This window comes from Aricia agestis, chromosome 9 (assembly GCF_905147365.1).
Source record: "Aricia agestis chromosome 9, ilAriAges1.1, whole genome shotgun sequence".
Lineage (NCBI taxonomy): Eukaryota > Metazoa > Arthropoda > Insecta > Lepidoptera > Lycaenidae > Aricia > Aricia agestis.
The window spans coordinates 18,373,073-18,398,977 of NC_056414.1; the positions used below are offsets into that span (position 1 = coordinate 18,373,073).

The 25,905-nt window shown below is 39.1% G+C and overlaps 1 protein-coding gene across 6 annotated transcripts in view; it reads left to right on the forward strand.

Moving 5' to 3' along the window:
• Positions 1-25,905, forward strand: part of LOC121730509 — a 137,245-nt gene that overhangs the window by 63,009 nt on the left and 48,331 nt on the right. For all 6 annotated transcript variants that reach the window (XM_042119583.1, XM_042119585.1, XM_042119584.1 and 3 more), the window contains 2 exons: positions 7,247-7,394; positions 25,425-25,582. In XM_042119583.1, coding sequence (XP_041975517.1) covers positions 7,247-7,394; positions 25,425-25,582 — 306 coding nt within the window. The remainder of the gene's footprint in view (positions 1-7,246; positions 7,395-25,424; positions 25,583-25,905) is intronic.

A 25,905-nucleotide genomic window follows, 5' to 3' on the forward strand; every position in this document is an offset into this window, starting at 1 on the left:
CCGGTAAAGTCATAATTTGTAGCCTTCCGCGGTAATTCCTTCTCGCCAATTTTGGACAATATTCAAGAATAAAGGTAATCGCATCACCTCCCGGTACCGGGAGTTTACGAGTGCGCGGACTGCGGAGTGTGCGCGGAATACTGAACCTGGCGAGATGGCAGCGCGCGATACACGTAGCGGTCCGCGCTCACATCACTTGATTGTGGTCGCAGTTGATAGCTATCCTCTATTTAGATAAAGTATATTACAAAATTCAATCCGCGGTACGAAACTTTAAAAAAAATTTTGAGCTTCTGTCTGCCATAGTTGAAATGGGATACCGTTTCAACTATGGCATACAAAATGTTGTGTCTTATTTATAATACTCGATACTAGGTTTCACATTTTTCAGTGGTATTTTTAACTCGATTAATTCGTAGCAAATACTACCAAACTTATATTATACTTTGAGTTTATATTATCCTATACTAGGTAGCTCAGCTTGATGATCATTTATTAATTATTAATTATTATTTATTTCATTCATCTTTTACACAGTTTAGGTTACTTCTAAAAAAATATTCGGAGCAAAATTTTACGCGCGCGGGCTTTCCTAATAATCAGTATCTAAAGATAATAGACACAGTTAGAGCCGTAGCACGTCCGGTCCGGCAGACGGCGTGCCGGACAGGTCCGACCGTTAGGGTCCGGGGACCGGGCCATCCGATAACGTGACAGTTACACGCCGATAACAGAGTGTCGCGTGCCTTTGACTCGCGCCGAAATACCCTAATAGGGTAATAGGAAAGTGTTGCATCAGCGATGGAATGTGACAATACGTAGAAATTGCACAGAACAAAGACAACTTGATATACCTTTACCTTTATTTTATATTTTGGTAATGTAATGGACGAAGAATATACTCGGTAAGAACCTACGAATAATGAAAACTAAGGAAAAGTAACTCCGTCAAAAAGCATGCTCTACAATACTTGTCAAAAATTCTACACATTTTCAATACATTTGCGTTACATGACAGTTCGAAAGGAACCAAATTTAAAACGGTAATAGTATGGGAATTACGTTTCCTTAGTTTTTATTATTCGTAGGTAGGTCACATAAATTAGTATCCGATTTAATGTAATGCATTTTCATCGTGTCTTGCCAATATTTACAATATGACGGTGCAATAGGAGCGAAAAATAATGTTTAAAGTCTTTTGTATGGCGACCTATTTAAAACTTGTGTTTTAAACAGGTCGCCATACAAAAGACTTCAACGACGTCACGCCGGTGCTGCCGTACAAAAGATTTCAACGAAAACTCTGGTGCACTATTTTAAATGAATAAACAAAATAAATAACTTTTAAATGTAAACAAATTAGTTTAATCACTCCTAATTTACTCTTAAAATGTATTTAGTTTAAAATTATGCGCAATTAGCACACGTTTTGCAAATGCGTTGTAACTCGTACGAGTATAATATTAATTTATTTACAATTTTAAATATTCAGTTAATTTAGTACTGCGCTTGTTACAAAATTAATTAATTTTTTGCGTAAAGCGATATCGGTGTGCTTAGAATTGATGGTCGCCGCAATCGTTAGAATAACGACGTGTCATTAACCTTTAGCTAATACCGCAGCGATGTCGGCAACACCCGCGACCTTCGGCGACACCCCTGCGCCCCCCCCCCCCCCACGCTGCCCCGCGCCCCACCATTACAATATACAGACATACACGGATTATATACACACAAGACATACGACAGGCAGACAGACGGACAGCCAGACGGACGGACAGATCGAAACTATAAGGGTTCCTCGTTGACAATGGAACCCTAAAAAAGAATGCGACTCCTCTTTGGACGATATCATAGCTCTCTCGGTAAAGTGTCAGACGACGTTTGAGAGCCTAGGTTTTCGAAAATCATTACAAAATGAATGCGTAGGTACTCTTTTTGTGATAGACGCATAATATTATTACGACAATTTTGTAACTGGGCCTTTACAAGCCGAGAAACAGATGAAATTTCGTCTCACACATCATAATTTTCAAAACTTTTAATTAATTCTATTTTGTCTTTCGTTATTAAAAATACTCATTCGTCTCAAAATAATTATCACCTTCTTCTCTCAAATATTAAAAAGCTCCTCCGTGTAGTCGATTGAAATTGGAGCGATTTGGGCGTTTGTATCATATCGGCCTGATTAGCATACGGCTCGTCCTTGCTAAGGTCGATGTGTCGCGCGCGGTCACATCCTGCTCCACACTCCGCACTCCGCACTCCGCACTCCGCACTCCGCTCGTACCTACACCTACACCTACCCGCGGAATGTGATACATTCTACAGGTATACGACTCCTAATTAGCTTTTTATTGCTATTATTAGATGAGACGCTATCACAGCTTTATTGGCTCCCAAATAAACATTAAACTCGTTTCGTATAATTACCTACTTGGAGGTATTCGCTTGTGATTCAACTTCTAATTCTTAAAATTTGAGTCACAAAATGGCAGGATTATCCGATGCTACTAAAAGTTAGGGTCCTTCCCGTTTCATACCACAAATTTTTCATACCGCGATATGAAACAGCGAAGTACTGTTTTTGAATTGCCTGTTTCATACCGGCATCCGAAACAGCGAGACCTTTTTTGAATTAGTCGATTCGTACCGCAGCGCAGATTTTAGTACAGTCAGGCTCAAAATATCTATACATATTATATACTTAAATTATAAAATAATAAATTATTTAATTTTATTTTGTTATTTATTATTATTATTTATTACATATTATTATTTTATTTGATTATTTAAATTAAATAAATTCATCTCAGAGAAACCACATACATATTGGGCAATTTATTGATGGTATACGAAAAGACTCTAAGTATGATTGTGCTTTATTAAAAAAACCTGATGATGTAAAAAATTCAAAAAGATCAACACATTCAATTGAAATTAATCAAAGAATATGAAACGAGCAAACGGGTCACCAGATGGCCATTTTTTTTAGAGGGAATAGGGTAATAGGGCAGGGGAGAGTAGGCTCTCCCACGTCACAACCATACAAAAATTTTAAAAAACTAGCGGTACTACGGTAACCCTACCTATATTGCGCGTGGCCCGACACGCACTTGGCCGGTTTTTTTGTTTGTATTTTCTAAACTATCTATTTTCATCAAAAAAATCAATGCACACTATGAGGGCACTTTTGAGATTGACAGCTCCCGGACCATAAGTACATTTATATTCTTTTTGATAATTTAAAATTAATTATATAGTGTAAGAGTAATTTTAAAGTCCTATGTGTAATCAAGCTGTAATTCTATTGTTAGAAGTCTGATAGTATATAATATATTTTTTGATTTTGAAAGAAATGACATTTCTTTAACTTTTCTATACGCCAGTAAGTGATTAGACTAAAAATATTTAGTAAAATTCATGGTACGAATCCACCCATACCAAAAAAGAATGCGTCGTTTCATACCACTCCAAGCACCGCGGTACGAAACAGGCAATTCAAAAACTGTACTTCGCTGTTTCATACCGCGGTATGAAAAATAAGTGGTATGAAACGGGAAGGACCCAAAGTTACGAGACTTTGAGTAACCCAGATTAACCCTGATAATAAAATTCAATTTTAACACTCGAGGAGGCAGGAGGCAACTAATAATTATTATTATTATCATATAAGTGGAACTACAGAGTCTTCATCACTCTGCAACGAATATATCGAATGTGTGTGTTATGTGTATGTATGTATTGTGTACGTGTGTGTGGCACAGTTGCAACAAGTATATCGCAATGTAATCGTACCGCTAGATCATCGTATTGATTACTGTGGCTTGGTCTAATTACCCGACCTTCACTTACCTCACTAGCTCACCACCTCACTACCTACTTCAACTGTATTTATAACCAGCTGCTCTCCGTTCACACGTCAGTTCTTCCCGCAAACAAAGAGCTAGCGCACCATGATGCCTCTAATTTAAACGTCATTTATTTACAGTGCGAACAACGAAACCTGTAGGCGTAGATATTTATGGTAAAGTTGTACATAACGTTAGGTACTCGCTCGCTTTGTGATTAGAAAACTACCTCTGAATTCCTCTGCAAAAGTTGTCAAAGAAAAAATTGCGAAAACATATTATTTTTTGAAAGCAGAACGCGACTAATCTTTGACGGCATCTCATTATAGCACGGTCGATGGAAAACGAACCGTCCTGCTTCGAAATAAGGTTGGAACGTCATGAAAACAATCTCAATAATGTCCTCCGTACATAATGGAGGTGTTTAAAACTTCAGGCACGTGGACATTTGACTTGGAAAGCAGTCCGCAGCTGAACTTGCGGAGGATTCCATGTACATTCCTCGCGCTGTCGCAACACTATATTTTGGCTAATATTTGTTAAAATGTTGACTTTTTTGCGATGAGATGTTGCAGCAAATCAATAATAAAATATTTATATTTTTTTACCAATTTGCTTGATGTTAATGAATAGTGGTAAAATAACTAAAATTCCCAAGGGATTTCCTGCCATTTTTTTAAATGATCGTTTGAGAACAATCATTTAAAAAAGTGAGAGAAAATAACCAAAGTAAGACCTGATTAAACCTTCTTAGAAATAGTAAGTAATTTATTTGAGAATTTCGTTAGATTAACACTAAACAATATGTTTCCGCTGAGTATAAAGTAATGATGATTGGTCAAAATTGCTGGCAATTTACCTGCGTAACAGAGATAAACACTTCTGAATATATTATAAACACTAGTTATCAACCGCGTACTTAATAGTTAATTCCAATTATGTTTGTTGTGTTAAATAATTGTGCATTTTCATTGACCCAAAGAGACCCAAGTAAATATACTTGGGTCTCTTTGATATAATATGTTGATACAAATTATCACCTACCAATGCTTAAAATTTCAATGTGTAATTATATAAAGAAGAAGAAACACACAGCTATTGAAACTAAAAGTCTTATGGCACACGTGACGCACGTTAGCGGGCGATTGCAAAAGTGATGTAAAAGTACTATCGATAGTTATGATACTCGTAGTAATGACGGGCGCAATTACCCCGGGACTAGGACGAGCACGTGGCGCGTGACGCGGGAACCCGTTCCTAGCGGTCACCACCGTGCTCCGTAACGGAACGCGGCGCCTCACCGGGATATAAATAGATGACTCCTACATCTTACTATTGTTAACCTTGCCAGATACACTTTAAAAGTTTCAACTGTACGTAAACAAAAAAAAAAGATCACCTCCAATTGCTATAATTGTATTTTTAATACGATAAAAGTAAATGTCGTGTAATCTAGTAACATTACTAGGTCCATTGTCTTTTTTGTTTGTTCACGTTTTCATTAAATTGGTGGGATATACGATCATAATATTTTAAATGACCATTTAGCAATTTTAATCTCAATAAGAATATTCGCGATGGGATACATGACACGTCTATTTTCCTTTACAGACGAAGCCTAAATTCACAGAAAGCTAAGAATCTCCAGTAGAAATCATCTGCTGCAGTCACGTAACGTTTTTAAAAAGTAAAAAACACGACAACCGCCATTACCACAAAATTGACTAGCTTCTGCAATTATCTAGACAAAAAACTTCTCAAGTGACTTTCGGAGCGACGACGTGGAGAAAATACCTTCTGGTATTGCAGCTGAAATGGGCTCCATATTTTTATTTTTACAATTGTTCAAAAGTAGGCGGAGCAATTTTGGCACAAGCTCCTGACACTGAATACATTTTAGTTATACACAATACAATAATTATTCTGGTAGGTTTCGGTGACATTTCACAAGTTAACGGTAGCGACTCTAGTATATAGCGACGTCACACAGAATGAAGTTCTCCGCCGTATTATTACGGCTAACTGCCGGCGAAATTACACCCGAGCAGCCGCTAATTGTGTATTGTGACCCGCACGGCATGTGTGTTGCGTGCGCTCTATACGGCGGGCGGATCATTTTAGTACATATTAAACTGATATAAAACGAGTAGGAATCTATAATCGCCCGAACGTTTTATGGGCTAGGAGGAGAGAACACGGATGTGAGCTAGCTCCTTGCTAACTGCCGCGCTTTGTCCGGCTGGTAAATCAATATCTCCAACACAATACGCCCGCTAGCGCAAATCCATTGTCGATTTCCGTGTACCATTTTAGGGGGAGCGGGATCCCATAACTCATGGAGATAATTCGATAAATTAAACAATAGGGAGGTGCTCCAGTTGTATCGGGAATCGATACGATTGTTACGTCACTAGTGTGTAGTGAGGCCGCCGTTGTGAATGGGAGGACGCGGCCGCCGCCGCCCGCGCCACGGCCGCGAGCGCATTGTTCGGCGCGGAAGGAAGCGCCTTTGTTAGTGCTGGGCCTTCGCGCCTCACACCCCGCAGCTCATTATCCTTCCCTGCATCTTTATCTACGTGTTACCTATTGGGTCGCCTAACGCATGTTGACGAGTAATAAACTTATACTAGCTCCTCCTACTTATTATCAATGGGGGCAGCGACTACGACAACATCTCTATTCTCTACCGTACTGTTGACGTGCACTTTTAAATTTCAACGTAACTTTGTACTGGTACTTGGATAATTTTGAAGCAGGAATTTCAACACCGATCGCATCGCCGAACTGATATTATCGTCTGACAATTGGCCGCTTCCAAACTAATTTATTCGATAAATCGAGAACAATAGATCGATATAATGAAGACGCAGTTCCCATTCACCGAATTATTTGCCCGCTCCGCTCCCATTGTAATGATTGATTCAATATCATTATCGGCGATGAATAATGATATAATAACGATAACGCTTTGTTTCACTCCGCGAGTTTGACGAGCTATTATATTGTCAGCCGATGATTAGATTTTTACGGTTCATTCCATTCCACCCAACCTGTGATCTGTACGGCACCTATATAGTATAAACGCTTCGGGGAGGGAATACATAGATTTGATTATTTTAACTGTTTAAAAACTATGTATCTAAACACTGCAGCAAGTTTAGATTTCAAACAATATTCGTCATACACATCACAACGTCATACTAATATATTGAAACAGATTCAAATTTAAAATAATGGGGCATTCATTGCACACTTTCCACTTAAAATCTGCGATATGATTCTTTGGATACAAGAGCTTTTAGACTACTTTTACTTTTTTACTACCAAGTTTTTAGTACTTTTTTTCCTATATTTAGTTAGTGACGCTATAAATGATTTATTTATAATTGTTTCAGTTTGGGTCCATTCGAGGCAGTGCTCGGCGGCGAGATGGTGTCGCGGCGACGTATATTATCGCGGTCGCGGGACGACCTCACGCAGGCCTTCGCCCCGCAGCCCGAGGATGAGGAGGACGTTTGGTACCAAAAGGATAAATTATATAAGGTAAGAAGACTATAATATTCAAATTGCGCATATGGAGCGATGTTATCGTAGAGGAGAAGGATTCTCTCCGTACTTATGTTCGCGTTTGCTTAGCTTTCCTTTTCAAAACCCGAGACCCTGGCAATTTATTAGACAGCCAAAGACTGATGATGCGTCGTCGACAATGAGACGAAGCTTATGAAGTTCATTGTGTTATCAGCTTTTCCTTTTAATGTGATTAGAAGTTTCTCCCGCGTCAGTACAATACGTGGGAACGAGCGCGACCTCATACATCACTACGGCTGATCAGCCTATTTATTTTTCTTTGATCAGTAGTAATATAGTATGTATAGGTAATGGTACATTTTCTACTTTTTTTATCTTTTAACATAAAGAAGGTTGTTTAATGACTCAAATATAAACAAAATATATAATATACATATTTTGTTAAACTTGATAATATAAAACGGACGAAGAACAAAAGTAATAATTTTTATCATGCCCTACTTAGTATTATCACAATCTGGTCCTAGATATTAGAAGTACCTGACTTTAACTTTTATAACAGAAAAGGAACAAGCGAATCACTTACAGAATACAGAGTGTAGAGTACAGATAAGTTCCCTTTGGTATCATTGAATGTGATAAATATATTGTTGACGCGAGCTGTGTGGATGTTCGCCGTGTCATTGTGTTGAGTACTGTTCGGTTATAGTCAAATTACAAGGTTGCTAATTGTGAGAAATAATTATTATTTATAACCGTAGGTTTTCAAGGGCTTCTTCAAAGTTACAACTAAGAAATTTTAAGTTATTCTGTGTACCTGTTCAAGATTACAATAATTTTTGCAATCATATATTTTATAGTTGTTTAATAGCTGCAATTGCATTTAAATAGAGTCGAAGTCTACAAGAATTAATTATTATCGTGCTTGCATGAAATGGCACGCGGGCCGCGAGCCCTTTAGAAAGAATACACTATCATAGGAACATCCGAATGTTACATAAAGTTGACGTAACGGCTCGGGTCGGCCGGCACAACTAGTTAATTCTATATACGGAGCCGCACGTAACACTTCCTTTGTCTGAGTTTTCCGCAGACCGCACTATTCGACACGTGGGAACCGCCGCGCGCCGCACAGCGTGGCGCAGCACTCAGCACAGCCGCTGCTGCTGCGACAAAACCTACAACTATAGTTTGTTTAAATACTGTTGTTATATTATGTATACAGTATATACAATGGCTGGCGAATGAATTAAACACAGATTACTGTATAACTGAACAATACTAGTCTGGCGACGGCTGGTGAAGGTGTGAGCGACAGCTCTCCCGTCTGGCGACCGTTCCTTCCCAGCCCAACCATTGGTAGGCGTGTCCATCTTTATTTATCAATACTCTACATTATGTTTATATAATCGAGCAATTATAAAACTGTAAAACGAGTGACATTGTAATTAATAATAGCATTATGTTCTTATCTGTCTGTTACTTTTAAATTATTTTGATGTGTGTGAATCTGCAAATGATATTTGCTGCTCGTTGTTAAAGCTCTATATTAATATTATGTTCCTTATGAGGTCCAGGAAATTTAAACGTTTTGTAAATAGGTCTTGTTACTCGTTTCTCGAAACGGAAGGAGACATGAAGGTTTCCAATTACGTATATTGAGATCGGTCAAACTGCCAAAAGTATAATATATTACAACTCTACAATCACGTTTAAAAAATCCAATAATATTTAAACACAGCGTTCGGTAATTTTTCACGCAACGTAATAAGTTAACGGAAGCGTCGACGTGCATCATAAATATAATTTATTTAAATGCAGAAATTAGCGCTTTTAAAGTTAAAAACGTTTAAAATTGAACGGCAATTATTTAAATTGGTCGAAATTTTGATGAATAGCCGACACTCGCCTGCGTTTAGCCGCGTCACACGCGTGTCATGCATTATGCATGCTGCAGCTGATTGATGACAACATGGCCGTCGTGAGCCGCAATTTTTTACCGAAAAATAGCACAAGCTGTGATTTAACCTTATTACTGTGTGGCTCATCTAAAGTTATATAACATAATACGTGGCCGTGACACTAAATTTTGATGTTTTCTAACACAATTACATAATATTATAAATAAATATGACCGAGGCGTTTGAACAATACATTGAAATGACTTTATCAACAACCTTAACAAGAAACCTGATGCGGAGGCCCCGCGGCCTACGATGGGAGGCCACCGGTAGAAAGCTATAATTTAACATGCTTGTTAACTGTTTGCGCCGCGAAAACCGCTAAAGATTAGAGTACTTGTTTGCTATGTTAACTCTCCACGAAAAAGAGGTTAGTTCGATGAGTCTCCCGAACGAATGGATCCATTTTGATCAAAATTTTTAGTTTCGAAAGCTGACGTGACGAAGAGTGTTCTTATCTTTAATACTACGTTATCATCACCTGGCCCACTGCTTGACGATTTGGGAATTTTGCTAAATTTTCAGTGTTATCATAGCTTCTGTCTGACTTTCTGAAGTCTAGTCACTTAATGTAAAAATATTTGTTCGCCAGAATCATAAACTTTGAAAGCAAAAGTTTAGCAAAGCAAAAGCAATTAAATAATTACGCGTAATTAAAAATTCAGCAATTCATAACTCATAATACAGTAATTGAATAACGTTACATAACGTGACGTCACCGGTCAAACTGACACCGCCGACACCGGCCGGCCACGGAGCGATAATTGTTGTTCGTTTTGGGAACTTTATTGCGGGATTTACGATCACTTTCGCTCTTCATGAGTACAGTCGTCAAATAAAGTTCGTGCAGTCTTCTCAATCCTGCTCTAAAACTTAAACTCTCTGTAATAATCATTCACACGCTCAACGTTCTTATAAGGAACGCAGTTTATTCTTCAGACTTCAGTTGAGTAACGGGCTGACTCTACAACTGCGTTGTTTTCGTTATTGAACAAAACCGAACGATAAAAGACTCAGTTTAGGCTTGGCACACTAATTATTTCTTAAGTAGAATCTGCTATTTCTATACAAGCTTTTAATCAATGTAATAAAGTATTCTGCAAACAAGTGTTTTTGCGGGCAGTAGCGGGAGTCGATCAAAGTAACGGGTTGCGGGCGAGCGGCGGGCGGCGGGCGGCGGGGACGGGCGGCGGGCGGCGCGCGTTGCGTGCTGAAAGTGAAACCTGCACGGTTTTTGCCACAATTAACTGTGTACTAGCGTAATACACGACCACTGTACAGCTAGGATAATACATGCTTGTTTACCGGCTGCTGAAGAAAGGTGATTGAAAATAAGACTAATAAGTCGAGAGTATCTCAATTTTGCTTTAATCTAATGTTAGCTAGAACTAATAAAAATAAAAATAAAAAATATCCACAGCCGAACATATAACCTCCTCCTTTTTGGAAGTCGGTTAAAAAATAGGGACTAAATTAATGATAAATAGTTTTTCTTAAGCTCGCTCAAATGAGACTTGAATTGGTAGTAAAAACTATTAGATCGGAACAAAGTAAAGGATATATTATTGTGTTAGTTTGTCTGAGTGCAGTAAGAAAGTTAATTTTTTTTTATGAAATAAGGGGGCAAACGAGCAAATGGGTCACCTGATGGAAAGCAACTTCCGTCGCCTATGGACACTCGCAGCATCAGAAGAGCTGCAAGTGCGTTGCCGGCCTTTTAAGAGGGAATAGGGTAATAGGGGAGGGTAGGGAAGGAAAGGGAAGGGAATAGTTGAGGGTAGGGAAGGGAATAGGGTAGGGGTTAGGGGATTGGGCCTCCGGTAAACTCACTCACTCGGCGAAACACAGCGCAAGCGCTGTTTCACGCCGGTTTTCTGTGAGAACGTGGTATTTATCCGGTCGAGCCGGCCCATTCGTGCCGAAGCATGGCTCTCCCACGTATAAAATAATATGTATTATTAGATAAAATATTTGAATAATTAAGGCAGGGATTAATCTCAATCAAAAACGATAACCTTGCACACAACCAAAGACCAAGCGTATACGCATCGCAATAAGATTCATTTTAGCTTAGCATAAAACTGTAACAACCCTGGCGGATCTTCGCTATTTTTCATGTTTTTTTTAAATATCTTTGGAAATAAATATTAAGAAACAAAATTGTTCGGTTAAAGAAGTTTTAATATAGATTTACTAACAATTTATTGAAATAAAATGTATAATTATCCTAGTTAATACTTATATTTCGACGAAATAGAGTTTTTTCAGAGGTGAGTTTGTAAATTAATTACAGCCAAAGTATTACGTTTTATTAAAATGTTTATGGTTTAAGGTATTTTGAATACTGTGCTTTATATCTCATATTTTTAACACTTCGTTATTATATTGGAACTAGGTAAACCGGGAGTCACGGAATAACAAATTGGGGTTTATCCTCGCCTTAAGTAGTTTATATGAGTTTTTACCGTCGCTACACGTGCCACGGGTTGGGCTTGATTGAGAGGGAAAAATAAATGATGATATTTGGTCACTAAGTTGTGCTTAGGTTACAACATTGTTACAAAGCACGAAAACTATTCATTATTGCGACTGGCATATTGGTTTCGTCCGTCAGTGCGGGCCGGGGCGGGCCGGTGCCATATGTCATAGGTTAATATTTGACATTTGGAAAGTGAAAAGCGTCAAGTTTTGGACGGGCATTGCGTCACGAGTCACAATCCAAATTAATACTTATTATTACTCATGCCATTGCACTTGTGTATAGAGACGACTCTAAATGTCGCGGGAGTGTCGCAAATGGCGTTTGAAGTTGAATAGCTATGTACAAATGTAAAATTAAAAAAATAAAAGTAAAAAAATCTTTAACCGTTGTGAGCTCTACGTTTCTTTGTCTGTTTTCCATTTCGAAAGATATTATTAAAACCCAAAACCACTATGAAACCAGCCATTAAGAATTAGTCTCGAGTTTTGAGTTTTGGCTAATGAGTCACGGTCGGGTAGTCAGGGTTCGGAAGGGTCTCACCCACAGGTATAATATAAAAATAACACAAAAGCTCGAGATCTGTGTAGTACTGACTTAATTTACTTAGACCAAGCACAACCTACAATTGCAGTGACTGAAACAATATAATATTTTATATTCTCTGCAACTTTAGAACTCTCCACACGAAAATAGCACAAAATATTATTCTGAAATTCTTTCGCGTATGTATTACTAGCTGTTGCCCGCGACTTCGTCCGCGTGGACTTCAGTTTATAGCGCGCGATGTCAACAAAATTGGTGTCAAAAGCTTTTATGAAAAAAACCCTGGTACCCCTTAAATCAAAACAGCTGTGCAGTGTGCACTAGTATTTCATTTTTTTTAATTAAACTTTATATTTTATGCCAAATTTTAAAGCTTATTTAGCCCCCCAATTACACAACTTTACCCATAAACTATTTATCATTAATAGGTTTAAGGTTACGTCACTGTATATAATATAAAGTACTGACTTATTAAATGACGTAAAAAAGAAATATCAATCGAAAAAAAATCGTAACTCAAATGTATGATGATACCACCTCTTATAGAAAGATGTTGGGCAAGCGTTAGCGCGATGTAAGAGACGCACAGCGCCATCTAGTATGAATTTTTGGAACTAACTTAATTTGAACAAATTTTCGTATTTTCACCCCCTTACAACCCTTTTTTCCAGTAAAAAAGTAGCCTATGTCCTTTCTCAGGCTTTAGACTATCTATATACAAAATTTCATTACAATCGGTTCGGTAGTTTTGGCGTGAAAGCGAGACAGACAGACAGAGGTACTTTCGCATTTATAATATTAAGTATAGATAGTATAGATTATAATATTAGTATAGATTACTTGTGACTATGGACCAAATTGCAAACATAAGATCTATTTTCCAAGAACTAAAACTGTTCTGTGCTATAATAATACCGTAAAAGGGTGGCTGTCTCATATGACTTACGACATAATACCGAAACTCTACATCTAAAGTTTTTTAATTAATTTAGTTGAGAGTCGATGTGACCTAAATAAGGTTAGTTGAGATATAGGAAAATACCTACTAAAATATTTGAAAAACTATAAATTTTTATGGTATAATATTATACATTGTAAGGCAATAAGGTGTGTCCACGGCGTTGTGGGAACAGGCGGAGTCCTTGAGCCGCGGCCACATCCGGGACGCTAGTAGATCATTAACAACTTGCTGCCCCAAATTACTTTTTATTTTATTCCAATTTTGTATACGAACACGTCTGTAATTATGCTATAATAAGTTTTAAATTAAGATTTTGAAGTGATACATCTAGTGCACATGGCATTAGGTCACTACTCGGTATACACTATACAATGTCTTTGGCGTAAACTTTTTGACGTAAGCCAGGCCAAGTGAACTAACTTTAATAACTCGCAGGCCAGTACCCCAGCTACTGTAGCTGCACCACACGATATTAACTCATACATCAGCAATTTAAAAGGATAATATTATCTCGGCCGTAGCTTCTTAAAGTTATCCGTTTAAAGTAAATGGTGCTTGCGATACGTTACCGGTGGCGACCATGTTATTAACATTTTTATGTCGTAGTGTCCTTCAGCCGACACTGTCGACTCGGCTTGACCCCCGAAAATACTGGTTTATATTTTTTCTTTCCTTTATTTATATTTTTATATTCGCTAATGTCCTGGCCATAAAGAATTTAAGCGACGAAAATAAACTGGAAACTAGAAATATCACTTCAAAACATATCGCTTTTACGTTCATGAGATATTATGACAATACGACTCGTCATTATTTTAAAGTTCTCTTGATAAGCGAGCTATTTTTCGATTATTTATTTAGTAGTATTAACAACTTACGAAGGGAAGTTTTATTTAAATGATGACACATTAAAAAAAGTTAAAAACGTATAAAATATTAAGTCCAATATCAACTTTCATTAAGAGGATTCCACACCGCCATTTTTTCCATACAAACGTTGTCCCCTGTTTCCTCCCTGGATTATCCAGGGAGGAAAGCTAGTAGAGTTATATTTTTTTTCCTGAATATCTACGGCCACTAATACAATGTCCCTATGTTTTCTTTTTTTTTTTATAATTTATTTATTAAATAAGATATCAACGTTCAAAAACCCAAAAAAATGGCCAGATTTTCCGCTGTGTTCAAACGCCCAGAAAACAGATTTGGCTAGATTATACAAAAAAAAGCAAAACATAGGAACACAGCTCAAGCCTTTTTTTAATCTTTAATGAAAAAAGTACTTAAATCGGTTAAGTTTTGGAGAAGGAATCAGGGGACAACGAATCGTTGATTTTCTGGATTTTCTGCAGTTGTCTCTATCGCGTTCTGCGGTATAGGCTTGAGGAAAGGGAGACAGCTATAGATATAATAATATCTATGGACGCTTCACACCACGTCTGTCTGGCCCCGTGGTAAGTACCTGAAGGACTTGTGTTACAGGTACCAGACAACGGAAATATATTTAATATTTTTATACTATGCATATATTTAAGATTTTTATTATATGATACACAATTTACACATATTTCATACACATCCATGACCCAGGAACTTTGAAAACTTTTTATTCCGTCGGCGGGATTCGAACCCGCGACCCCCGGCTTGAGCTACCAACGCGCTTACCACTGAGCCACAGAGGTCGTCAATAGATAATAAAAGATATAAAAAGATAGACAATAAAAGATATAACACGTACTTTTTTTTCATTTCTCTAGCCCCTGGTGTATCCTCTTAATAAAGTTTGTATCCGCGTTAGTTTTTGGCCGCCCCGCCCTCGCGATCGCCGCCCCGCCCTCGCGATCGCCGCTCCGACCTTCACGACTGTCGCCGAGCGCGGCCGAACACTGCCGAACACTATCGAGCACTTTTGCTGCCAACTTGCCCGCCGATCCAAAACAAATACGACACTTTGTAAGATAATTCCATAATTTACGGCCCGAAACCCAATTAATATCGACGTTGAGTTCGCTTTGTGCACAAACGCCCGACAGGTAGGTCCAATATTTCACAGGCTTAGCGTGTACTATGTCTTTATAAATCGACAAATACTTACGTTGCAATTGCAATATTTCTTTATTGCAAATCTCTTGAAGTTTTTCTTCGAAGATGGTTTGATAATGATGATGGATGAAACATTCTCTATGTTTGCTCACCAAAAGCTCCAACGTTCGTTTTTTCGGGCGTCCGCGTCGGTAACGGACAAGTTTTTAGCACAAATCATGTAAACTATGGTAGTGATGTGTTTTGGTGTTAATTCGCCGTCAGTTTCACTTTTCAAGTGAAAGTCGGAGCTCGTCCGCCGCTCCGGGTACGTCGTCATGTAAACACCGATTCGGTGTCATTATGTTCGAGTTTCAAACCGCGGCAGCAGGCAGTAGTCAGCAGTCAGCACATTATAATAATGATAATTTAACTTGACGGTTGCCAAGACCGAGAGGGTCGTTACCCGCGCCGGAAAACTCGGCGTGCACTCGAATCTCGATTTCGACTCTCTTAAACAAACTGAAATTTAGACGATTTCATGATCACTTTTGGGATCCATTTCCCATTCTTCCAATATTCATTAGCAATTAGCATAAATTATCCGATCGCGGTCCAACATTCCAGGTAAAATATTCGTCCTAGACACCTCGTAACATAAGTCGTATTTATCGTATCGAATCATTGAACGATAAAATAGAAACCTTGCAAAATTATAATATTATGTAGTTAAATCTAGCCATCTAACTAATAGGCGTCATTACTGAAACGAAATTCAATAATTTAATTATAATTAAACAATTAAATATACGATTAATGATCTCGAGCACGCAAGCGTTGCACATGCGGCCGCGGCGTGCGGTGCGGTGCGGTGCGGTGCGGTGCGGTGCGGTGTCCTTGCGGCGGTACGTAGCGGTCGGCGGGCGGCGGGCGGCGGGACCAGGAAGCGAACAACTTTCTATTTCGCGCACCTGTCTTGCTATGTTGGTGGAGCGTTGCATATCATCGCGACAGACGATAACACACTTTACATACGCGCAGTAGAGTTAGTTTTCCTTCGAGAGCAGTCGCGAGGGAACAGCAAAAAGCAGCGGACCCAGCACGTTTTTTGCCGATATGTACTAGCTGCGAATGCCCGCGTTGTGTTAAAGCTATGTCTGGGCATAGTTGGTGCTCATGTGATATGCAATTAATCACGTCGTATGACGTATCTAATGTGTGTAATTGCTCCGGCGGCGTTTAAGGTCAGAGAATGAAACTGAGAAGAAGTTTTTTCACTCGACGCGTGATTTCTTTTCATTTATCCATTCATGTTTTCATCTGGTACTTCCTTTTGTGACGGAGGTCCGGAGACCGGAGCCCGGAAGACCATTATGTTTAATGTATTGGAACATGAAACGAACGAAAAGCTGTAGTGGGAGGAGTAGGAAGCTGGGGGTACCAAACTGGTAGCACTTCTCGCTGCGACTGCACGTTGTAATCTTTCGTCAAGAAAGGACATCGACATTTTACTGAACTTTGCCAATTTTACGTCACTCGTGTAGACCGGTCCTTTGGAAACCTTCGACAGTAGATCGACAACTTTTGTGATCAGGTGCCTTACTCCCGAAACTGATATCGATTTCCATTTGCGATTTCAACGGTTTTTTGACACTTTAACCATCTAAAATATGTCTAAAAAATGTCAAAAAACCGTTGAAATCGCAAATCGAAATCGATATCAGTTTCGGGAGTAAGGCACCTGATTGTATGTTTATTGTTTGTGATATTCAAGTTGACTTTTCATTTTATGATTTCCACGAAAAATAGTTGTTGTAAAAATTCAACAACCTAATGAGCCGCCAGCGTAACGCGATGTCTCCAAATACTTTCGACGTTTGTTAAATCTTAGCTATTTGCGATAGATACATCGAATAATCGAACAAAGAAATGTAACGTACTTATAGTTGATGTATAATGTGGTGTGACACGGTGTAAGTGGTCCGGGCGGTGCGGGCGGTGCGGGCGGAGCGGTCGGTGCGGGCGGCGATCAGGTATTCGGTTATTATCAGCGGAGAAGTCGCGGGAACTTTCTCTGTCATATTCGGTACAACTACTTTGCGATACAAACTCTGTGACGCCTGCCCGGTCTATTCTAGATTTATATGATAAAAGTTGTTAGTCTAGACTCTAGACTTTAGGTGGTAAAAGAGAAGAACCATCGAGGAAATTGATTCCTATAGGCAGTTGACGGATCTACGTCATTTGGTCGGCTTATGTCAATTTAATTCAATGTTAGCTGTAATCGATCGGATGGGTTTGACGTTACGCGACCAAATTACTTAGGTCCGCCGTCTGCCTGGGAATCAACTTCTCTGATAATACATAACGTTCTGTTTACTTCCCACATGACGGCCCCAGCCCAGTAGACTCCACAGATAGATGTCAAACTTGAGATGTGCTAAATCTTTCCTTCAAGTTTTACCATTCCATTGGGATGCAGGGAGATTAAAATTAACTTCAGCACCTAGAAGTCAGCCAGTAAAAATGGTACGTTGATTTTAACATATTCAGACGACAAAATCGTTTTTTCCGTCACTGGCTGACAGGCTGGGACAGGCAGGCGATCTTAATGCAGAAATCGCTCGCGCACGCTCGGGTTTTTTGGATGACATGATGGCATATGGCGCCCGCCCGCGACCGGCGCGTCCTAACATACGTAACGTTACTCCTGCTCCCGACTGTCGACGAAACTGTATTGATTATTATGTTTATCACTTTGTCACGACATTCGACATATCCTTTACATACAAATTATGATGTAGCAAGTACGTTCGTGGCGTGTGGGATATGCGTGGCGACCACTAAGGAAGATCTTTCAACCGAGCGAGGTGGTATGCTCGGTCGGGCTGGAGCCCACATTATACATTTCAGCTGTCTTATATATACCGACGCGCTTAGAAAACTTAAATAGCACGATGCAAGAATGTTAGGCGAATTGTGGGTACCGCCACTTGTTTATTGACGCTTTTCGATATTTAGATAATATGTGGGTTGTAGGCTTAAAGTTATTAAGCTGATATGACGCGTACTCTCACCTTACTTCGATATCCATACTAATATGACGAAAGCTAAGTATAGCTTCTATTACTTTTTAAAACTCATCTGCGGAAATATTGTGATGAAATTTGGCATAATGTACTTCCTCGCAGTAAACCTACGCTAAAGAAGTTGCGGGTAACTTCTAATAATATTACCTCTATCTATTATACATTATAACTGTACTCAGTACTGTGTACTACGTACCTAAGTTAGTTTTATTCATAGTACAATAGTTTATTTTTATACATTCAATGTGCATCAAGATATTTCACAGCGATCATAGAAACGCATTTCGAATAGATGACACGTCCAGATAATGTCAGGGCGTGTAACATCCAGCTAATTACCGACATGACATCGGCGTGTCGGACACGCGTCGTGACGTAACGTCTAACGGTACCGACCATCCGTCATGGCGCCGCTTTTGTTCCGCGCGTCTGTACGTTATGACACCTGTGTGCGCGATTATACACTCGCATGACACTTGCACCGGTGCGCCAAATACACACAGGAAATCAGAACCACGTTAACTACGTCATATGTACGAACATCACACCACGTCTATCTGGGACACGATTCTCACCTCGAATATTGGATGTCCCAGTTGTGCGCATAATATCTTGACACCTATATAATATATTACGTATGATCATGCTTCAAACAAACTGTGATTAGATGTGACAAAGTGTCCCGCTTTAAAGCTTTAAGCTTTTAAAATAAATGTTAAAGTTGGACATAATGTTGTGGTATAATATCTAAAAAAATGTTATCCTGTTAGTTACATTAATATTCTAGCTGGAAAATGTACTATACTAAGCTCAATAATACATCAAATAACTCGTTCAGGCTGATTGATGTTGACTGTACATAACTACGCTGTGTACACTGTACATGTTCACAATTTGTATTGACGAGCAGTTGAGCGCGTTAATGTCTAATGTACCGAATGTCTTTTGTTGTTCAACCGCGCCACACTTGACAACAATTTGTTTTACTTAAGTTATTAACAATTGAAAAGTGTTAAATTTATTATTGCTTATTAGTAGTGTAAAACTTCACTTGTCAAATAATTTAATTTTTGAAACTATTTATTTATACGGAGATTTCTTTGTTCACAGTGCGTTCCTCATCATTCAGATGAGGAGCGCATTTCATTTGAGAGTTTCTTAATTATTTTACTACTAAATAAATATTTGACTATCAAATCTTAAATTATTATTAATATTATTAATTAAGTATCATGTGATGAACATTGTATTGTAATGAATATTATGTATGCATGTAAAGTGGAGCAGCCTCGCGCCGCGACCTCTGGCGGTGAGCGGCTACTGGTGTTGTGTACAATGTACAAGCAGTACAAGTGTAGGGTCAAACCGCGCACTACAACACAACACTTTAAACTGAGCTGTGGGTTTTAGTTCGTCCTTCAAATAGATCGCCTATTCGAAAGAGCTTCTTAAGCTAGAACTCATTTAACATTCTTGTAATGTATTATGTATTGTTAATATGACATGGTATGATTTTGTATAAAACTGTCGTAGAGGCTTACGTTAGTATAAAATATATTATCGTCAACTAAGACCTACATTAACATCCGTGGGGCAGTTTCTGATAAGCGATAGCATAGTTAACTTTATTTTGATCTCTATAATATTTATATATATAATAAGTTTTATTTATTATTATATTATGATTTATGAACAATAATATGGCTAAATGATATTATTATAATGAAGCTGTAGCCAGTGTATTGTGTACATCACGTGCGATGTGTGACGCGACCTTTACGGTTGATGCTAATTAAGTCTCATCGCCTTGATATTTAAACAAAACTTTAATGTTGTGAAAACTTAAATAGACATAATTTCTGACCAACAAAATATGTTTTCCTTAAAGTTCTGTTTACCACCTGCCTGATTAAATTTTTGTTGATATATCATATATCCTATTATCCACATCGGCTGGACCTCGAAACCACACAGTAAAGAGCAGATGTAATTTTATTTTAGGTATGTATGTAATTAAACCATTTTGTGTTCATGTATGTCCGTCTGTGTATTTGTGTTTATAATGAGTCGAATGAGAAAGATAGAAAAAGTAAATGCATATTACTGCAGGTGATGCTCTTCCGCATTCTCATCGCGTTGACCCATTTTAAACTCTCGTTCGTCGTAGTAGGAGCGATGTTGGCGTGCTCGGGGTTTCGAATGTCGCTCCACAGTCCACGCCGGCACTCGTCCTTGCGTCGAGTTTCCGTAATGTGCTTATAATAAACTGGAGCTGACATTTCAAAAAGTGCAAAATGCTACTCCGCGAGGAACATTCAAAATGCACTCCTATTGCCATCGTGTTACTTATCAAATTCGCGCGGATGTTGCCACTAATATCGGTTTAAAGAGCAACTTTTTAGGGACAATTAATTTCGTATTTTATCTCGCGACTCACATAATATGCAGTATGATCGCGGACTGCAAGAAATTATTTTAGTGACCTTTCCGTGCACTGTGGTCTGTGCAGGTAAAAAGTTTATAGCCTCTCCTACAAGAAAGCAGATGATATTAAAGTAACTTTAAATAAAAAGTAAACGAACTGTACCATGAAATTAAACGACATCGCTCGCTCAGCAAAATCCACTTTGAGTGCCGGTTGTGACACTAACTACTAAAACCCTTTCCCAATAAGATACATTCAATTAAATGATTGATTGATATTTGATGGATTGAACTAGCCTTCAGGCTAGCGGCAGTGTAAAAAAAGTCTGTGGCAGAAAATGTCTCAGAAGGCCTTTAAGAATTACCACAATATGATGATAAAGACAGGACATCATTACAATAACATTATATTTTTCCTAACTTTTGATTGTTGCAATTTAAGTTTGTTGTATTATAGTGTAGGTACTACTGTCAAACGTGTATATGAGAATAGAGCATAGTACGGTAATTAATCAGTTCGCTCAGCGACTCGCTATTGCGGTTGCGCAACCCGCCCCCCGCGCCCCGCACCGCCGACCTTGCCTTATATAGCTAATGCCGTGTCTTTCTCATATTTAACTATTCAGATTCAGTTTAATCTAAACGTTAACAAAAAGATTAACGTCAACATTGTAAAATTGAAAAAAAATCTAACAATAGAATAAAATGTAGAATCGTCCAAACAGCACAGTACTTGCTGTAAGTATTAATTTGATTATTTTAAATCATATAACAAAGACTCTTTAACAAAAAATAGTAGGTACTCTTTAACAAAAAATCAAGTTTATCCTGGAAGGTATCTGTGGATAATAATAATAATCGATATTTATTAATAATTACTGCTGCTCTCAACATATTAGGTGTCTGATATCATCTGTCTATAATTATTAAGATTGTTAATAAAATAATAGATCATTACGAATATTGTAAGCATTCGTGAGTCACCGTATGCGGATGTAGTATTTATTGCAGTCTCTATATAGTCAAACTGACATGAACATTCTTATGTTTCGTAATAACATAATATTCAGTATAGAACATTCACGACATATATAACATTGATTTACAGTACAAGCTCGATAGCATGAAAGCGAGCTAGCATGTCTCAGTTACCAAAACTTGTTCACATATTTTGCTGGAAACTTGAATTCTGCCTCTATAATACTAATCTGCGTCGAAGCGTCGAAAGTACTAAAAAAATGTGTTTTTTTACTTACAAAATCGGTTCTACATATTTCAGTAAAGAATTCCTCAAAGTTTCTTTCTTCATCAGTAAGTCAAAAGTTTAGGAGGAAACGTGTCCTTCCGGTACGGGCAACAGTAAAAACTGTTTATCTTTGCATCTGTAATGGCGATCACCTTTTCAACGACCTTACCATAATTACAGCCTACGGAGTTATAAAAAGTGGAATTCTGCAAATAATAACCATTAACTAAATAATTATGTATCAAGATCGATATGCACATAATTACATTATCACACTGCGCGACGCCGCCCGGACAGCTCGTTGTACGACATTTCTAGTTCGCTATGTGTCAGCTATGTGACTCGCTCGGGCCTCGGAGACGTTTCATTCAGTGCCTCACGTTACGTGTAAGACAGTATGTCTGTGTGTCAATGCCAGCCCAGTATAAATGTATTCGATTGAGCTGCCATCAAAACTGTTATAGAGAAGAATTGAGTTGTTCTTTCAATGTTAATTGACCTTAGAAAGTTTTGACAGTTACCTCGCACGCAACTGAGCTGATAGGCGGAACCGAACAGGTCCCAGCGACTTTCAGTTTCATGCCCACATTGTAACCACTCGGAACCACGCGAGACGTCGCGGGCCCGGCCCGGCTCGGCGCGGCGGCGGCGGGAACCGCGCGAGAACCGCGCGTGTCGTGGTGTGCGCGCTCGCCGATTTCTCTTTCTATTAATCATCTATCTGATGACATGTGATTTGTTGCGCCGTTTTCTTTTCTGTGTTTGGTTTTACTTTTGACCTTATTTAGGTTACCACTTGCCTAAGAGTCGGAAACAGTTTTCAATTATTAATCTTGTATATGATAGTTAGCCGAAAGTGTTTAAATAACGGCTCGTTTGGTATCCAGTAAGTATCCGTTTTACTGAATCGCCGTAAACTTTTGACCCCTGAATGCAATTTACTAGCTGCTAGAACTTTCTCTGTCTTCGAAACGAGACACAATAATTGGCACATCACGCTTTTCCAGTCGTCTCGCTTTATAACAACGTGCAGGTTCATACTATTCTTACCTTACGAGAATATTTTTTATAGTAGGAACGACGGCCGAACTGGTAAAGCTGTGTTGCGATTTCCTTAAAGTCTCAACTGCTTTTTATAGCTGGGTGCAAACATTTCCGCATCACGTAACGTCACCGAAACCTGTCGCGGACCTGCCATTTAGATGCCATTCATCGGTGCGGGGCCGATCGATAGTGTATTATTATCAATAACAATAATTCGCGGGGGCTTTTTCTCCAACTCCCACGCTGGAAGTCCGCGACTTTCTCTTTCGTGCGGCCGGCGCTAGCGCTAGACCTACTTTATCTTCATCCTACCTACCTAGGGCTCCGACGGGGGCTTCGGTCTGAGCTATGAATAGGCTCGTTAGTGTCGGGCGGCCGTCGCGGCCATCAGTCAGGCTTTGTCCGGGCGCGATTCATCTCGACTATGACTTTCAGTAATTCGATGTAATTGTAACATTGACGTCGCTCCGGCCGCGCGCCGCACACTCATCCTCGCTCCTCGTTTTGCATGCGTCTTTGTGTGAGCTACTTTTGTGTCGCTTCATTCGCAGATTGCGAGAGACATTTGAATTTATATTAAGCATTCCGGAGCTCGATATTGTCGGTGAGTTTATTCATGCCGTTTGCATTCTCACAATTTTCTTAGAATCGCGTGCTACAATGGAACGTCAAATAACTTCGTATCTTATTTATCCAACTTGTTTACTCAACATAAACTCACAGAGCTCGAAACAAAGTTACTTATTAGTCTAACAATAGGTTCGTACAAACGTGGAGTGGGCCCGCTCGCAGATCACAAACAGTCTGAGGAGCCGTATCCAAGTTCGAGCATTGTCGCGGGCAACCAGAGCGCGACCCGCCCGGCGCCCGCGCGCCCGCGCCGCGACACCGCCCGGTTGCGCAACGAGATACAGATCTACATCGGCACAAAAGAAATATAGCAAGGCCATTGTTGGGAACGTCCGCGCCGCCGTTTCCGAAATTGCAGACATAACTGATGCAGAGATAAAGTTTTAAACCGTACTCGGATTACTAATCTCAGTTCGCTCTCGACGTGACGCAAGTGCGCGACCTTCACATTCGCCAAAGACAGCTGTTATGTCAGCTGGCGAAATTGCTTCGTGACCGGCCCGGCCCAGTGCCCGCGCGACTCGTCACTGCTTGTGAGACAGTACTGACATTACATACTGTTGCATGACGGTCAGACGATGAGTGATGACAGATTCCCTTTAAGCCTGGTCGGAGACGAGTTCAGCAAACTATATTCATGTCATGATCAAAAAGTCAAAAAATATGAAGGTCTATCTTTATTAACGAAGAATGTCGAAAAATGTCATATTACATCCAGAGTTTTACAGATGTAGTCTTAGCCCGTCATCGCGTGACCATTTTGTGCTTATTTTTATACAAGTAGTGTGCGTTTATTTTCTTGAATATTTCTATTTGTTGATTATTTCGAAGCACATTATGATACAGGAAAGAAGGTCAATAAGTTCATGATATCGATTAACTATAGTTCAAGTGATGAGAGAATCCGTAAACACACGTAAAAAGCTATGCAATTTTTATAGCCAAATTATTAATTGATGTGACATTTTTAGCACTAATGCCTTATATAGCACGAATAAGGGATTAATAAACTTATAAATTATCTTTTTAACTTACAAAAATACCAATTGAAAAGCCCAAAAAACGTTATTCAAAACTTACGTATTTAATGTTCCATATGTAATCCACATGTTTGAGGCATTCTTTGACCATTCTTATGGCTTATTATTTAGCGGAACCACAAAACTCAACAATATCTAGCATTAAATGTTCACTAAAAACCTTTATTAACACTTTATATGAAATATGCCGACCGACTCCTTTGTTATGTCCTAGTATACTTACTAGGACATAACATTACACGCTTTTGACGCTTATACACCGATATAAGGCTCTCTCCAGTCTATAGTACCTCAATGATACAGACAGATAGATTGACAAGTACTCAGCACATACTAGGCACATGCTTAGGTTGATTCATTTACCAACTCACTGTTATCTGTTTCCTATACATTATTAAACTTTAAATATTAAGCCACTACTGACGAGACGGTAGACACAATTTCTTCATAACACATAGAGCACAGGTTTTATTTATACCGCAGAGTTAAGACTATTTGAGACCAATTGAATTAAAAGCAAATCAATAATTAATATAATAAGCTTGAATAGCTTAATACGATCTCTCCGAAGTGTGGTCGAAATTAACGTGCTCGCCTCCTCCACAGGAACACATCCAGGAGGTGCTGGACAAGTGGACGCAGATCGACGACGAGATCTGGGCGAAGGTGATCGTGTTCGAGCGCAACCGACGCGTGGCGAAGGCGTACGCGCGCGCCCCCGTCCTCACCATCAACGGCTCCGACGACGGCTTCGACGGCATGAGGTGAGCGACACACACCACTCTCTAGTCTCTGGGCCGCGATGGACCATCATAGAGTACGCCGTGACTACCACCGTCACTGTGTAGCTGTCTACATTATGCACAGTAGGTATAATCGAGGATAATAATATACGATTACGATGCATGTCTTTCTGCATGTTCGTGCTCGCATAAGATTGTCCATCATGGCCCTAGGAGCATGGCAGCTACGTATTCGTCACTTTATTGAATGTATGTATAATGTATGGACGGAGTGTTCCTGTCTATTTTCATTTTTACTTCAGTGCTTGTAGTTATACTTTTATTTATGAGTACTAAGCAAATTG